At 36.0% G+C, this 15998-nt stretch overlaps 1 protein-coding gene and 1 long non-coding RNA gene across 6 annotated transcripts; both read left to right on the forward strand.

Annotated features, from left to right (window-relative positions):
* The first annotated feature begins 31 nt into the window (after nucleotides 1-31).
* On the forward strand, nucleotides 32-4219 carry LOC112016611 (uncharacterized). The gene is made up of 9 exons (XM_065764216.1): nucleotides 32-111; nucleotides 1680-1921; nucleotides 2037-2138; nucleotides 2300-2444; nucleotides 2532-2773; nucleotides 2933-3154; nucleotides 3409-3513; nucleotides 3603-3710; nucleotides 3832-4219. Exons 2-9 carry the CDS (start codon nucleotides 1688-1690, stop codon nucleotides 4189-4191), a joined length of 1518 nt encoding a protein of 505 aa, XP_065620288.1. The 5' UTR covers nucleotides 32-111; nucleotides 1680-1687; the 3' UTR covers nucleotides 4192-4219.
* Nucleotides 4220-4455: 236 nt separating this feature from the next.
* Nucleotides 4456-7246, forward strand: LOC136063595 (uncharacterized). Of its 5 annotated transcripts, none has more exons than XR_010625227.1 (5): nucleotides 4456-4699; nucleotides 5215-5288; nucleotides 5424-5515; nucleotides 5605-5712; nucleotides 5834-7007. It is a non-coding gene; the product is annotated as an uncharacterized LOC136063595 (long non-coding RNA). The 5 variants fall into 5 exon arrangements; XR_010625228.1 differs by having other exon boundaries at nucleotides 5429-5515; XR_010625229.1 differs by having other exon boundaries at nucleotides 5432-5515.
* The last annotated feature ends 8752 nt before the right edge of the window (nucleotides 7247-15998 follow it).

A 15998-nucleotide genomic window follows, 5' to 3' on the forward strand; every position in this document is an offset into this window, starting at 1 on the left:
GTACTTTCCTCCAGCCTTCTTTGATGTAATGGTTCATCTTGCTGTTCACCTACCTCGTGAAGCCATTCTTGGAGGACCAGTGCAATATAGATGGATGTATCCCATTGAAAGGTAACTCTCTCCATCCATTAATTATAGTTTGCCGAATGTTTTTTTTTAAGCAAATTATATTGCGTATGTAGTCATACTCCCAATTCATTTTTCCTTGAAGGTTTCTTGGAACGTTGAAAAAATACGTTTCTAACCGAGCTCGACCAGAAGGTTCAATTGCAGAGGCTTACATTCTTAAAGAGTGTATTACTTTCTCGTCATTATATCTTGATGGAGTTGAAACCGTGCATAATCGAAGGGAAAGAAATGCAGATTGTGGTGAATATGGCCAAGGGTTGATGATTTTCTCACAAACAGCCCGACCCACTGGGTCTAGGCAGAATGATGTGGGGATGTCACGAGAATTGCGTGATATTGCTCAATGGTATTTGTTGTACAATTGTCCCGAGTTGGAGCCGTATTTAGAGTATGTGAAGTCGTATTTTGATTATGCTTGAATTGTCCTTAATATTATTTGCATTTCTTAACTGAATATAAATCACTTGTTTTGAATAGTGAATACAAAAACACATTACATAATCCAACTGGAGAAGACATAACTCAAATACAACGACGAGAGTTTCCTAAGTGGTTCAAAGAACGTGTAAGAAATTTTGAATCTTGTGACACATTAAATAGTATTAAGCAGTTATATAGTTTTCTCACTACTAATGTCACATGTTGCATGTCATTATAGATCTATAGATTGAGACAGAATGACTCATCAGAAGTTACAAAACAAATGTGGTCATTAGCAAATGGTCCTAAGTTGCTACTGAAAGAATACTCGGTCTGCATGGTCAATGGTGTAAGGTTCCATACAAAAGACTTGGATAATCGTCGTGTAACCCAAAATAGCGGTGTAACTACAGAAGGGGACCATGATGGACAAATACACAACTTCTATGGTCATGTGTGCAAAATTTGGGAATTGGAGTATATGTATCAATATAAAGTTGTTTTGTTTCAATGTGAATGGTACAATACTGGAAATAAGACCGGTCGAAGAAGAACGATACGAACTGAGACACATTGCACAAGTATCAATGTGCAAAGTCGGTGGTATCAAAATGACCCTTTCATATTACCTAATCAGGCGAAACAAGTTTTCTACGTTCGTGATACCAAATGGGGTGAACCTTGGCATGTTGTGCAATGCGTACAATATAGGGGAGTGTTTGATGTGCCAGAGCTGGGTGATGGAGAATCCAATGATCAAACAGAAGCTAATGAAGCATTCCAACAAGAAGCCATTAGCGATGTTGTCCCTATCGATGTTGAAGATAATGTTCAATATTGTAAGGGTGGTATTGAAGTTGAGAATATTCCAGAAGGTTTGGGAGAGCAAGGAGATAACAATGAAGATGAAGTGCATAATATACAAGATTCTGATATAGATCCTGATATGGATTATGATATGTAGATTTCATTTTTTTTTCCTTTATATATGGAAAAGTGCGTTTAATAATTTTTGATTCTCTATTATTTGTTCATGTATATTTCTATTTGATGTTCTAATTTATTTTTTGTACTTAGGAAGAATTTGTAATAAATAGACATTATATTTTATTTTTTATGTAAATCTATAGTTGCAGAAATGGTCAAAAAGGGCAAAGAGACTTATAATAAAATAACAGAATATGAGATGGAAAGAGCACAAAGAATCAAGCAAAACCAAGAGAAAATAAATGCTTTGAGATTGAAGCATCTGTCAACTTTTCTGCCTAAATGTGCAAATGTGGGAAGAAAGAGAGTAAATGTTCAGGTAGATGATGACAACTATGTACCAGCTGTTGGTGATGATGAGTTATCTAGTTCTTTAAATAATGAGGTACTATATATATGATTTGGTGCATGCAATACTTCGTACTTTGTAATATTGTGATGAAATAACTTTTTTTTTTTTAATGAATTTAAAAATCTATACATATTTTGGTATGATACAGATGGCACTAGGACGAAGCACTCGTTCACGCCGTGAGAAATTTACCCCAACAGTCCAGCATAAGGGCCCATTATCGAGCCTACTTCCCGATGGAGATTCTGAGGTACTATATACATGATCTGGTGCCTGAGATACTTTGTATTATTGTTCTTGGAATGATTAATGAAAATCATTGACTGAAGATATTTTAAATGATGAAATAAATTATTTATATCTTAACTTGTAATGAATTTAGATATCTTTATATACTTTTGCATGATACAGATGGCTCGTTATAGGCGTGAGGAATCTACCCCAGTAGTCCAGCATACCGGCCCAGCATCGAGCACGCATCTTGGTGGAGATTCTCTTGCCCAAATTTCTACTAATGTAGAGGCACAGCTTGTGGGCACACCGTCTACCACGGATGGTGAGATATTTAAGTTCCATTACTTGATTTCGTAATAACACTATATTTGGTTCATTTGTTGATTTAATTTATATTATGTCTTGATAGCATTGACTAGTAGACGTGTTCGTGGCATGACGCGTGGATTAGGGGTACGAGGACTTGTTGAGAAACATGGGAAGCTACCGGTTTGCATTGCCCCAGAGTTTTGTGCTCCTATTGGTGAACATGCAGGGAAGTTTGCTAGCCAAATTGGTGTACAAGTGCGTACAAACGTGTCCACTATGAATGCTTATAGTTGGAAGAATGTTGGCAGTGGTGAAAAAGAGGCGATCATTCAAAATGTGGCGGTACTTTAAATTTTTATAGTTGTCCATGAGTTTGATTTTGTTATTTTCATTACATTGCTTTATACTTTATGCTGTATTTTATAGTGTATTGTTGATGTTGTCACTAAGCATATTGAATTCAAGGCATAATATTTTCTTTATACATACCTCACTTTGCAGGATCAATTTGATATACAAGGAGAATCTGTACTTGTGAACAAATCTCTAAATACAAAGTGTGGTAGATTATTGAGCAGTTACAACAACAGGTTGTTTGCAAAATATAAAAAACTTGTAAAGGATGAAGGAATCAGGTATGCAAGAAACCACCCACCAAAAAATGTCACACGAGAAAAATGGATTGAACTAATTGATGGAAAGTGGAGTGACGAAGATTGGCTGGTAATTACTACTTTGAAAATTTTAATTATAAATGAAGTATGTTCTCACTTTTCACCTAGATAATACCTACCTATATATGCATTAGATTAATGTTTTATGTAGATCTTATTATGGTGTCATGTCTATTAGATTATTCGTTCTATCAAATTTGTTGGATTAATGCTTATTTGGAAAGTGGAGTAGATTTATATTGTAATCTCTATATATAACTTAAGTCAAAACTCTAATATTTTCTTTGTCTTTATTCTTTATAGAAAGTCTCAGAAAGAAATGCTAAAAATAGAAATAAAGAGGGAACGGTTGACAAACACATTCATAGATGTGGAAACAAGTCGCTTGCAGTTAGGGTGGATGAGGCGGTGTGTTATTTCAATTTTTCAAAAGCTTAGTATATTACTTGCTGTAATTAATTAACTTGTCTACTAACATTGGAAAGCAAACTACCCAGAGACAAAAAAATGGAGGTCATATTCCTAAGGTGGCACAACTCTACTATGATACCCACTTCAATTCAAGGACAAAACAGTGGGTACACCCTGATTGTGAACATACATATGTATGTATATCAGTACATGCCTTGAGTTTGCAAAACTAGAATATATGTATTTTTATTCTATATTTGTTTGCAAAACTAGAACATATGTATTTTTGATGGTTTTTATTATTTGAAATGACAGCAAGAGATGTTGAGAGTACAAGATGAGCATTGTAGCACTCCTGAAGCACAGCCTTTGACTGAAGAGGAGATATCTATGATGGTTCTTAAGCCAAGATCTGGCTATGTAAAGGGACTTGGCATGAGGCCTTCCTCATCTCTTAAGACTCCTGCCTCATCTTCCTCAACTCAGTATACTCAACAACTTGAAGGTCGAGTAGAAGAGCTCCAGGATGCAAACTACAAGCTGGAGGGTCGAGTAGAAGAGCTCCAGGATGCAAACTTAAGGCTAGAGGAGAAGATGGATTGCATCATACAATATTTGAGGAGCAAAGGTGACAATGACATCTGTGGCAGTGGGGGGAGCTCATCTACTAACTAGAACACACCTTGGTTAGTGTCTTATTTTCTTGCCTAAGAGCATTAGTATTAGAGCTTATATATTGTATATGTTGCTATAATGGTGGTGGCTGTGTTTATTGTTTAATGGTGGTGGTGTGTTTTTTGTTTATAGTGGTGGCTATGGTTTTTGTTTAATGGTGGTGGCTAGTTTTTTTTTTTTTTTTTTTTAGAACAATTTTTAGGCAGGTTCTAAATTTTTTAGGTTTCTTTTTTTTTTTCATTATTTTTTATAAATAAAATTTATTAATAATACTTTAGGTGCTGTTGCTTAAGTTTTTCTTTTAAAATTCTTTTATGTGGTTACTTAATTTTAAAAATACACTTCTATCTATAAAAAAAAAAGCCACATAATAAAATTTTAAGAGAGGAATCTGAGAACAACATCTAAAATAAGGTAAGTTTTACTCATCTTTGTGTAAACAAAATACTATTTCTCTTTCTCCTCCCATAGACAGATCCACGCCTCTCAGCCTCTCCCAAAAAGACTGGTAAGCTCTCTCTCATCGATCCTCGCTCTCCAAAAGTTTATAAAGTTAAATATCAGATCTGATTTTTTGTGTGTGCCTTTTTAAAGTATGGATTTTGGGTTTATTTTTGAAGTCTCTGCATAGTAATAGCAATATTTGCCTTCTGATTGATTGCCCAACCATTTCTGTGCATGAATAGTAATTATTTGCTCTATGGATCCATAACATTGTGTAGTGTTGTGTACGTGTATTTGTTTAATATATTGAGTTATCATGAAATAGCAAAAACCTTGATATTTGAAGATTGTATTGTACACTTTTTTTAAAAATAAAAATCTATATAATAGTTTGTGGCTGTTTCATTTTAATTCATTTGTTTTTTTGATTGGTAATTTACACGTCTTCTAAATGTTATCTGCTTTTCAGATGAGCTCTGTGTCAATGCTGCATACATGTCTTTTGAATTTGCTTCTTATTTTTTTTTTTCAGTTGTTGTTCTTCTAATTAAAAGTTCATATGTTGGTATATAATGCCAGTGGTTTAGATTCAGATGAATTGAAGGGTGATTCTTAGCAGACCCTTTAGGCCTATGAGTTCGAAACAATCAAATGTAAGTTGATATCCCTATCACGTTTGGCCTTATTGTACTTAATTTTTCTCATTGCCTTGTACTTAATTTAGAATAGCAAGATGTTTACATGGTCTTATTGTACTTAGTTTTTCTCATTACCTTTACTTAATTTAGAATAGCAGGACTATGGGTTGTTCACTGTCAATTGTGTCCTTAACATGCCCTTTTATGGAAGCAAGTTGCTTGCAGTTAGGGTGGATGAGGCGGTGTGTTATTTCAATTTTTCAAAAGCTTAGTATATTACTTGTTGTAATTAATTAACTTGTCTTCTAACATTGGAAAGCAAACTGATCAGAGACGGAAAAATGAAGGTCATATTCCTACGCTGGCACAACTCTACTATGATACCTATTTCAATTCAAAGACAAGACAGTGGGTACACTCTGATTGCGAACATACATATGTATGTATATCAGTATATGCCTTGAGTTTGCAAAACTAGAATATATGTATTTTTATTCTATATATGTTTGCAAAACTAGAACATATGTATTTTTGATGGTTTCTATTATTTGAAATGACAGCAAGAGATGTTGAGAGTACAAGATGAGCATTGTAGCACTCTTGAAGCATAGCCTTTGACTGAAGAGGAGATATCTATGATGGTTCCTAAGCCGAGATTTGGCTATGTAAAGGGACTTGGCATGAGGCCTTCCTCCTCTCTTAAGACTCTTGTCTCATCTTCCTCAACTCAGTATACTCAACAACTTAAGGATCTAGTAGAAGAGCTCTAAGATGCAAACTACAGTCTGGAGGGTCGAGTAGAAGGGTTTCAGGATGCAAACTTCAGGTTGGAGAAGAAGATGGATTGCATCATACAATATTTGAGGAGCAAGGGTGACAGTGACATTTGTCACAGTGAGGGGAGCTCATCTACTAACTAGAACACACCTTGGTTAGTGTTTTATTTTCCTACCTAAAAGCATTAGTATTGGGGCTTGTATATGGTATATGTTGCTATATTGTTTAATGGTGGTGGTGGGTTTTTTGTTTGTGGTGGTGGTTGGATTTTTGTTTAATGGTGGTGGCGGGTTTTGTGTTAATGATGGTGGCTGGATTTTTTGTTTATTGTGTGTTTGGGTTTTTGTGTTTATGGTGGTGATTGGGTTTTTTGTTTAATGTTGGTAGTTAGTTATTTGTTTATTGTGATGGCTGGGTTTTTTGTTTATGGTGGTGGCTGTGCTTTTTGTTTAATGGTAGTGATTGGGTTTTTGTGTTAATGATGGTGGCTGTGCTTTTTGTTTAATGATGGTGGTTGGGTTTTTTATTTATGGTAGTGGCTGGGTTTTTGTGTTAATGGTGGTGGCTGTGTTTTTTTGTTTAATAGTGGTGGAGGGTTTTTTGTTTATGGTGGTGGCTGTGGTTTTGTTTAATGGTGGTGGCTAGTTTTTATTTATTTATTTATAAATAGTGTTGGTTAGATTTTTTATTCGTTGTGGTGGTTGGGTTTGTGTTTATAATGGTGGCTGGGTTTTTGTTTTGGATTTTACTTTATTTGTTTTTTTTTTTAATTGGGATTTTTCTACATTCTTTATGATTTCTCCATGGTTTGTAATGTGGGTTTGGTTTTTATTTGATGAGAATGTTGTGGGTCTTCTTCCTTTGATAGTTTGGCTTCATATGATGTTGCATTATGATTATTTTGTCTAATTTGTTATTGGGTATTCTGTGAACTTTTTCTACATTGTCTTACTAATAATAATCTTTTTTTGTTGTAGTACATCTTATCAAGGATATAGGTTTACAGTCTAGTTTGTAGTTGATGTATTTTTGTTTATACTTGTGCATATATGGGATTGGTGGCAAAAAGATAGCTTTTGAGGGACTACTTGAACTCAAATAATTTTCTGTAAAATTTGGAAGCTAAGACATCATTTGTATATAAATGATTGTAATTACTTTGTGATCATCTTTATTGCATTTTTAGATTGTATGGATGTTTTTTTTTTATTTTTTTTTTTTTTTTTTTTTTTTTTTTTTTTTTTTTTTTTTATGGATTTAGTTAGAAATGAATGGATGTTTGTTTTTATGGATTTGGTTAGAAACGAACAGGTTAATGTAATGACAAGTAAATGTAAAGAATATTCATAAAAAAATAAAATTGGTGACGATAATTTTCGTCGTCATATCTGACTATAAGCAGAAATTGGTGACGAAATAATTCGTCACCTAATCTATTGAAATTAAAAAAAATAAATAAATAAAAACAATCGGTGAAGCAAAACTTCGTCACCTAATTTATTGAAATTGGAAAAAAAAAATACATTTGGTGACGAAATATTCCGTCACTGAAAATAAGGTTTAGTGACGAAAATATTAGGTGACAAAAAACTTTTGTCACCTACCATTTTTTATTGGTGACGAAAAAATTTCGTCACCTATCATTTTTTTATTGGTGACAAAACATTTTCGTCACCAATACATTCTGTGACGGGGCTTAGGTGACGAATGCTGTTTCGTCACCATTTCGTCACCATATGTATTTGGTGACGAAATAAGGACATATTGTGACGAAAGGTTTCGTCAATATAGTCTACTTTTGTTGTAGTATATATAGAGACTTTTCAAATTCCTCTACTCTCACTATCTCCATTGTTACATCATTGAGAGGTTCTTGGCCAAATCTTTTTCTCACCATACCCACATCTGTGAGAAGGCTTTTTGGTGCTTTGGGAAGCAGTTAGGAAGGAACTAATGGTTATTGGTTGATGCTATGGGCTATAGCAGAATCCGGTAAGCTAGAAAAAACAAAGGTTCGTCGTAACCTCGTTGGAGCAGGAAGCTTGGAGGGCTTAGGTACACTGAGTAGATTAGGCTTGGAGGGTTTATTGTTGTTCATGTATCCTAACTACACTTTCTAGTGGATTACTGACCACTTGGAGGGCGGCAGAGAAGTTTTACGCTAAGGGTTTCCTCTTCGATAACACATCGTTGTGCTGCCCTTGTATTTGCATCTCTCTTCCCTTAATCTTTGCCATTTAATTTCTGCCGTGGATGTGATTTAAATTCGTTTAGATTGTCTATCAATTCTGTTATTAGCTTATGTTCATTTTTTTGCACATATATTGTTTGACATTAAGCTTGAATTGATAATTTTGTATTTGGGGGTCTAAACGTTCATCGTGTTTTATACGCTATTTGAACTTTCAATTAGAATCTTTGTTTCAAATTTCAATCAATTCATGTGGATGAAAAAAATATTGATTCTACCAAAAAAGAAACAAATATTGAAATATTGTTGCACCTAACTTCTGATTTTCGTTTGAAAGTTTTAATTTTTATTTCGCTAAAAGTTGTCGAGTACATCCCATAAAAAGAGTGAATAATAATCAAACTTAAAGTTACCCCTTTAGAAGAAATCTCAGACACTAAATCTCAGACACTAGCTAGCTCTAGAAGTCTTTTGACATTGAGTGAAAATTACTCACAGATACAGGTGGCTCAAGAAGTCTTTTGCCATTGAGTGAAAATTACTCACAAATATAACTATTTTCCAGGTTGGTCTACACATAAGAACTTCTCAGACATAAATTGGGCCTTACAGCCCATTATAGAAGATATAAAGCCCATGTTGAAAAGTTTTTTGTGTTGGGATTTTCTTTTTGTGCCTCGGTGTGTAAAATTTCATTGCTCTCAATCTTGTTATGGGCCTCTTTTTGTAAGGCTGGTGGAAAGCATTCGCTTCTTGGATTAATTTGAGCTACGAGTTTTCTAATATTCCTATGGTTGAATAACGAAGAATTTGATCAACTTTTCTTACACAGTATATGACCCATTGTATTTTGCATTGATATTTTAGTAGTGAGATATATAATTTAATTGAACATGTTGAACTTTTCACTGAACTATTTAATTTAATGTATAGGACCTCAAGTTGTATTTTTAATTGATGTTGTGAGAAAGCAACAAGGAAAGATAGGGTGATTGCCTATCCCTAGTCTTTAAAGAATCTTTTGGCTTTAATAAAGACAATCTCCCAAGAGTATTTAGACTTGGCCGGTAAGGGTGATTGCTTATCTATTCCTGTATTTTAGTTTTTAATATATATTGTAGTTTATCAAAAAAAGAGGAAGAAGGATAGCGATGACATGACACAACTTGCAAAAAGTCATTTTCAAGTTTTTGTGAATAGAAGCTATTTTCCAGGTTGGTCCACACCAAACTTGTTCATATTGTTGTTGAGCCGCTTATCATCCAATAAGCTTTTTACCCTACAGTTAATAAATTCACAAAAAGCTTGTAACGTAATTGATATTTTTTTTTTGTGTTTCTAATAAAAATGTCTTTATATTTTGATAGTCGAGTTGGAAGGATTTGAATTATAAACATCTTCATTAAAAACTTTAAAACACCAAGCGGTATCAATTGAGTTACATAACTCTTGAACCCTATTATCAAATTTTCAAAAGAAATAAGCAATTCATAAATTCATGAATTCCAATCGACTCAATCATAAAAAAATAATAATAAATAAAAAATCATTCTCAAATAAGAGACTTTAATTCAAATCATGCTTACACAAAAACAAATTGGTGTCTTTTTTATGGACTTATAGTATCCATCATTGAAAAAAAAATTATAGTTAATAAATTTATCTTTAAATTCAGTTCATATCAAGTTTGGGACTATGAAAAAAGATAAGGAAGCTTCATTTATTCAATAATGATAATGTTGTTTCAAGGAAAACTAAGAGCTAGTATGAAATTCCACGAGGAAAAAAAGAATAGAGAAAAAAAAGTGTTGGTATGAAATTGATTGAACACGACAAGGTGGCCAAAATGTTCCTCTTTACTTCGACATACTCTAAATTATCATGGACTCCGTAAAGTTATAGTCAATGTCATGCACATAATGGGATTTAGACTATTTAGTGACATTTTAAGTTATTGCGTATTTGTGGTTCTAGTCCAAAGGGAGTTTTTTCTTTGAAAATTAGTGTAATTGGGAATATAGCAGAGCTACAGTTGATAGATTAGCAGTATCGATTCAATTGTCTAAGCTACTTGTAGTTTATGATTGAAGTAGCTAAACGACATGTGTTTTACTTAAGCTTATAATGTGGAGTTGGTTAGCACACATGTAATAGCCAGTTAGTTCTTTTCCTGTTTTCCCGCTCTCCTCTGGTTCTGTATATAAAGATAGAGGCTATGTATTTTACATTCAGTTTTTGATATACAATTGCATATGGAGATTCTCTCTCAAAGCTTTCTAATGTGTGATTCTTAATAAAATTTTTAATTATATGAAAAGTAATGTAACTTTGAGGCATGTTAAAAACTATTTATTAAAAATTAAAGTTGATAACTGATGATGCAAAAAATCGTCAGTATGAACTCCTCGTCGATACAAATGGACGAAGGTGTTGGCTTCGTCCAGAGATGAACCTGTTTGTGTTCTTCTCTGGCTTGTCAATACAGATGGACGAAGCTGTATAAACCTGCAATAAGATATGAGGTGGAGAAATATGGATACATCGATGTGGCATTTGCCAAACACCCTCCGATAATTAAGTTAGAATGAGATTCAATTGAAGTATATTGCAAAAGAATTCAACTTGAGAATAGTTTATGGGGTGAGAGTTCTGTGTACCTTTGCCTTTGGTTTGTGTGGGTTTTTATAGCCCTTAATGTCTGAATGAATATCTGCATTCATGAGATATGGAGCTGTTGGTATTAATGGCTGGCTTGTATTGTTTCCCAACGGTTATTCATCCATTGGTGCCCATACGTTATTTCTTAGTTGTCTTAGGCATTGAATGTCTTTTATGGCTTCGTCCATCAGTTGATATATGTACGTTACGCCTTGCATTGAATAGCATTTAATTCGTCCTTTGAGAGATGGACAATCTTACTAATTCATCAGCAATGAATGCGGAGGTGTAATAGACTTTAATGGTCTTCTGCTCGTTGGTCCGTCGATTACGCTTTTTCCTGTCTTGCGCGTTAACTGTTACTCATGTCATTTATGGGGAACTCATTTAATGTATGCTATAATCGTTCGTCACATGGACGATGCTGACTTGATGGACGAATCTGGCTGGATGGACGAAGCTAGCTTTCTCTTCTTTTGGATGAGGGTGATTTTTCTCCACATCAATAACTGTCCCACTCAAAGGAGTTTGTTATTCCCAAAAAAAAAAAAAAGTTGATTTTCTTAGGCAAACTTGCTTGATTGAGTGCTAGACAAATTTCGAGGAAATTGTTTTTTGTAAACTGATAGTTCCAAGGAAATCAGTGGGCTGAAGATCTCCGGGTCTTGATCTTGAAGGGTGTCTTGGAAAACAAAACAGAATTAGAGGAGACCGGTGGAGGCCGGCCAAGGGTCCTTCGATGACAAAGTTAGTCTTTTTGTTAATCACCGAAAGAGAAAATGTTATCAAGAATTTTTGAAAATGTTTTTCATACCTCGCTCTTCTGCCAATGAGTCCTTTATATAGTGTTAGCTTAAGGCGGTTACCTTATAACTTCTCCTGCCATCTCGGGTCTTTGGAGTAACCTCTATAACTGTCATGGAAGTTACAACACTTGGATTTCATCATCAATCATTTATTATAGAATGGTTGATGAAACATAGCATCTGTTGGGAACAAATGCAATGTTTCATCTCATCCATCTTATCTTTACAAAGGACGAGACGTTGTTATAATGCCTAGCTTGTCTGTCATCAAGGATGGACGAGACATTATTACAATGTCTCGTCTTTGTCCTTCAGGACGACGGAGACTGATTGGATGAGTGTTGATTTAATCTCTCAAAGGCCCTTTTCTTTTTCTTGGATGAGGTGTGTGGACGAGATGGGAGTTAACTTCTTTCTCCTTCACCATCAGTTGCCCCCTATCCACATGGGTCGTTCAACTAATTGGGTGACTTGTTAACTCGTCCTTAGACGTTCATAATTGATGTAAAATGAATCAGTATGCCACATGTCGGCATTTTATTGGCGATTAGTCTCGTTGATTCAGTTTTTCGAGGTAGGTACCACATGTCACCCTCGTATTGGTGGCGTCGTTTTAAATGCCCAAGTCAACATCTTATAAATAGTGGAATCCCTCTTGTGCCCTCTACATTTTCTGAAAATTTCTTCCTGAAATCCTTCGTCTAGAGCCTCATCTAGAAGTTTCTTCATGTCCATAGTCTACTTCCGTCTAGAGCCAAGTACTTTCTTTTTTCCTCGTCTTTAGGCTTTTAAGTTTTCTTCAAAATGTCAGCAACCGTTATTTCTTCGTCTAGTAATAGTACCGAAAAAGCCATAGACGAGTATCAGGACTCCACTAGCTATAGTGGCTCCAGTAGTAGTTATAGCAGTAGAAAGGGTTCCACAGACGAGGAATATACCTCTGGTGTCCCTGGTTTCCCTATAGAAGCTCTTCAGGAGGAACTTAGGAAAGCTTCAGGTTCCAAAGCTGGAACCTCGTCCAATGTTCCCTCGTCCAACCCTTCGGACGAAGAGGAGGTGGTCTAAGTTGTGCAGTGGGCGTACATTCCAAAACATCTGAGCAAAGGCTTGCCAACCTTAGGACGTGGTATCAGATTCCGGACGAGTTTAACCCAAGGTTACCCGTCCGTGGAGAATGGTGCTGTAATCCCCATTTTGGAATAGGTGTCTATGAGGCCTACTTCTTGGGGGGCCTTAGGTTCCCTTTAAATTCATTTGCTAGAGAGTTGTTAGTTAGGTTAGGTTTGGGTGTGTGCCAATTCAATCCAAATGCATGGAGATTGATTATCTTAATGCAAATTTTGTGGAAATAAGTGTTTGGAAAAGACCGTCCTCTCACTGTGGACGAGTTTCTTTTCTGTTACAAACCCTCATAGATAAGCCAGTCACTTGGCTTTCACCAGTTTACAGCAAGGGGCAGGGACTGTAGATTGATCAAGTCCCTAGCTTCATCTGACAGGAATTGGAAGACGAAATTTATTTTCGTCTCTAGTTTTTGGTCCGGAAATCCCATAGATGTTGGACGGGACCCTTTTGCTCCTTACTCTGGAGATTTAAGGGACCTGCGTCTTGAGAGTATGTCCTTCCACCCTTATTTTTCTTATCCTCTTTTTTTTTAAACACATATATCTCAATGTTTCTAACTCTTTATCTGCTTCACAGGTGTCAAACGTCCATCCTTGAGCAAGTTTCATCGTGACTGCGTCCATAGGGCCTGTCTTCATTTTGAGAGGAATTTTCATTCCTTAATCACTCTTCGCAATCTTTTCAAGTGGGGACTTGGTCCTGATCCATCAGATGAGGCCATTGCTCACGAGGTTACAGTGTGAAAAAGTAAGTGTTTTTCATCATACTTTTCCAACTTATATTCAACTCAATGCAACTCATTATTTACTGTCGTCTTTATTTTGCTTTTAGGAATATCAACATTAAAAGAGAATAAGGGGAAAGATACTCAGGTTGAAGGGAGTCGTCCTGAGACTCAGGCCCATCCTCGTCCGTCAGCCGGAGAGAAGAGAAAAACCTTATCCAAGAATTTGGACTTGGGCAGTCTCCCCAGTCGACGAGGCAAGAAGGGAAAACATGATTCCCAGATTGTTAAGCCTAACCTCCCTCCGTCTCAGCAGCCTGCCCAAGTTTTTGATGTAGACTCATCCATCCTAGTTGATGTGACTCCGTCCAGGACTCCTCCGCCCAGGACGACCGTATCCACCTCATCTCAATGCTTCCAAAAGGCTTCTTCAAATGTAATTGAGAATGAAGATATGGCATGGGAGCGCTTTCAAAATGCCATTCTTGACGAGGATATAAACGCCTATTATGACATGTCCTTAAAGGACTTTGAACACTCTGGTGTTTATGATCTATTTAAGGTATGCAAGCATATTTTCACCTCGTCTCTGTTATCCCAAAATCAATTTCTCTCCTTTTATTTATTTGCCATTATTTATTATTTATACTTTTTTTATTTTTTATTTTTATATAAGGCATGTCAAAGTTTATAGCAGCGTCCAGGCAGGCTACTGGGTTGGACAAGACGAGAGTCAAGCTGGAGACAAGGATCCAAGAATTGAGGGACGAGTCTAAAAAATGGGTTGAAACGACTACCAAAGCTAAGGAAAAGACGAGGGAGGCACAAAACCTGGTTGAAGAATTGAGAGCTGATGCAGTGGAGAAGGATACTCGTCTTGACCACATGCAGAAAAAGACTAACGAGTTGAGTACTCTTCTCTCCAAGGCGAAAGAAGATGCAGTGGCTGAGTTCAAGGCGTCCAAGCAATACATTGATCTTCTAGACGCCAATTACGCAGAACGTTTCGAAGACTTTAGGATGGAGGCTATGGAAAACTTCCCTGAAGTGGACTTTAGCTCCATCAAACTCAACCTGAATGCTGCTACCAGCTCTCTTCTTCAGACTGGTTCTGAGGATGTCAACATTGAGGATGATGCCACAAACCTTCCTCCTCAGGATGGCTCCAATGAGAATGCTCCCCAAACCTAGAAAATATTTCAATGTCTTGTGCTTTCCCTCTTTTTATTTGGTCCACTGTTTAGGACCTTTTTTATGTAACGTAAGTGCATTAGGCTCGTCCATGGTTTAAGGATGAGCTTTTGTAAAACTAGTTCTAATTTTACGAGGGTGTTTGGGACATTGGTTGTCTGCCCTTGAAACAATTGGATGAATGGGGTTATTTTTCTTTTATATATGCATGGACGAGAATTTCTATTTTCATATGCAAGATTGTATGCTTAGCTCGTCTACATTTCATATACTTTTACCATTTTTATTGGAATTTTACCAAGTGTAATTTATCCATGTGAAATGGTAATTATCAGCTTTACCCATCCTTAGACTTGGCCGATTCTCGCGTTTAATGAAGGTAAGACCCTGCATTTCGCTCGTCCATGGACTGGAATGTTTTTGGTGCTTGGACAAGTTTAAACACTCGTCCATACATTTCCTCATCCATGGTCTGGGTTTGAGCTTACCTCGTCCATAATATGGACAAATACGCCTTGGGCTGTGGTTTTTCTCAAGGTATAGGATTTTATCTCGTCCTTTACTTTGGACGAGCATGCCTTGATTTTTCTTTTCCCTTAGGAAAGTTTATTGATGTTACATTCTCCGCGTCCAGAAAATTTTCTCGTCTTGAGCTTTTTAGCCCTCTTCAAGAATTAATATGAACAACAATGGTATGGAAATCATGGATTCACACGACATTATGTACATTCCACAAATATTGTTCACAACACAGATATTGTTCATAGACGAGGCATGCACTTAGAAGTTCACGCCTTGAAAGAAAATAAATACAAACCAAACCATAACTTCGTCCATAACTTTAATACAATAACAAGGCAACACTAAAAATACGTAAGTAAACAAACTTATGTATACAGACAAGTAGACAAATGGTCTCCAGGCTCGTCCAGGCTGGCATTTTGATTGATAGTACCTCCTCAGGTGCTCAACATTCTAAGGATGTTCCAACTTCCTCCCGTCTAGGGTCTCTAAGTAGTAGGATCCTTGCCTTTTACAATTTACAACTTTGTAGGGACCTTTCCAATTAGGACCCAGTTTCCCATGAGCTGGGTTCTTTGTTACTAAAGATACCCTTTTCAGGATAAGGTCTCCTATGTTGAATCGCCTTGGCTTCACCATTGCGTCATATTGCCTAGCCATAAGGTTTTTGTACCTTGCCATCCTTTGTTCAGCATCCATCCTTACCTCGTCTATTAGATCAAGGTTCAAAC

The sequence above is a fragment of the Quercus suber genome, unplaced genomic scaffold, assembly GCF_002906115.3.
Source record: "Quercus suber isolate HL8 unplaced genomic scaffold, Cork oak 2.0 scaffold_545, whole genome shotgun sequence".
NCBI lineage: Eukaryota > Viridiplantae > Streptophyta > Magnoliopsida > Fagales > Fagaceae > Quercus > Quercus suber.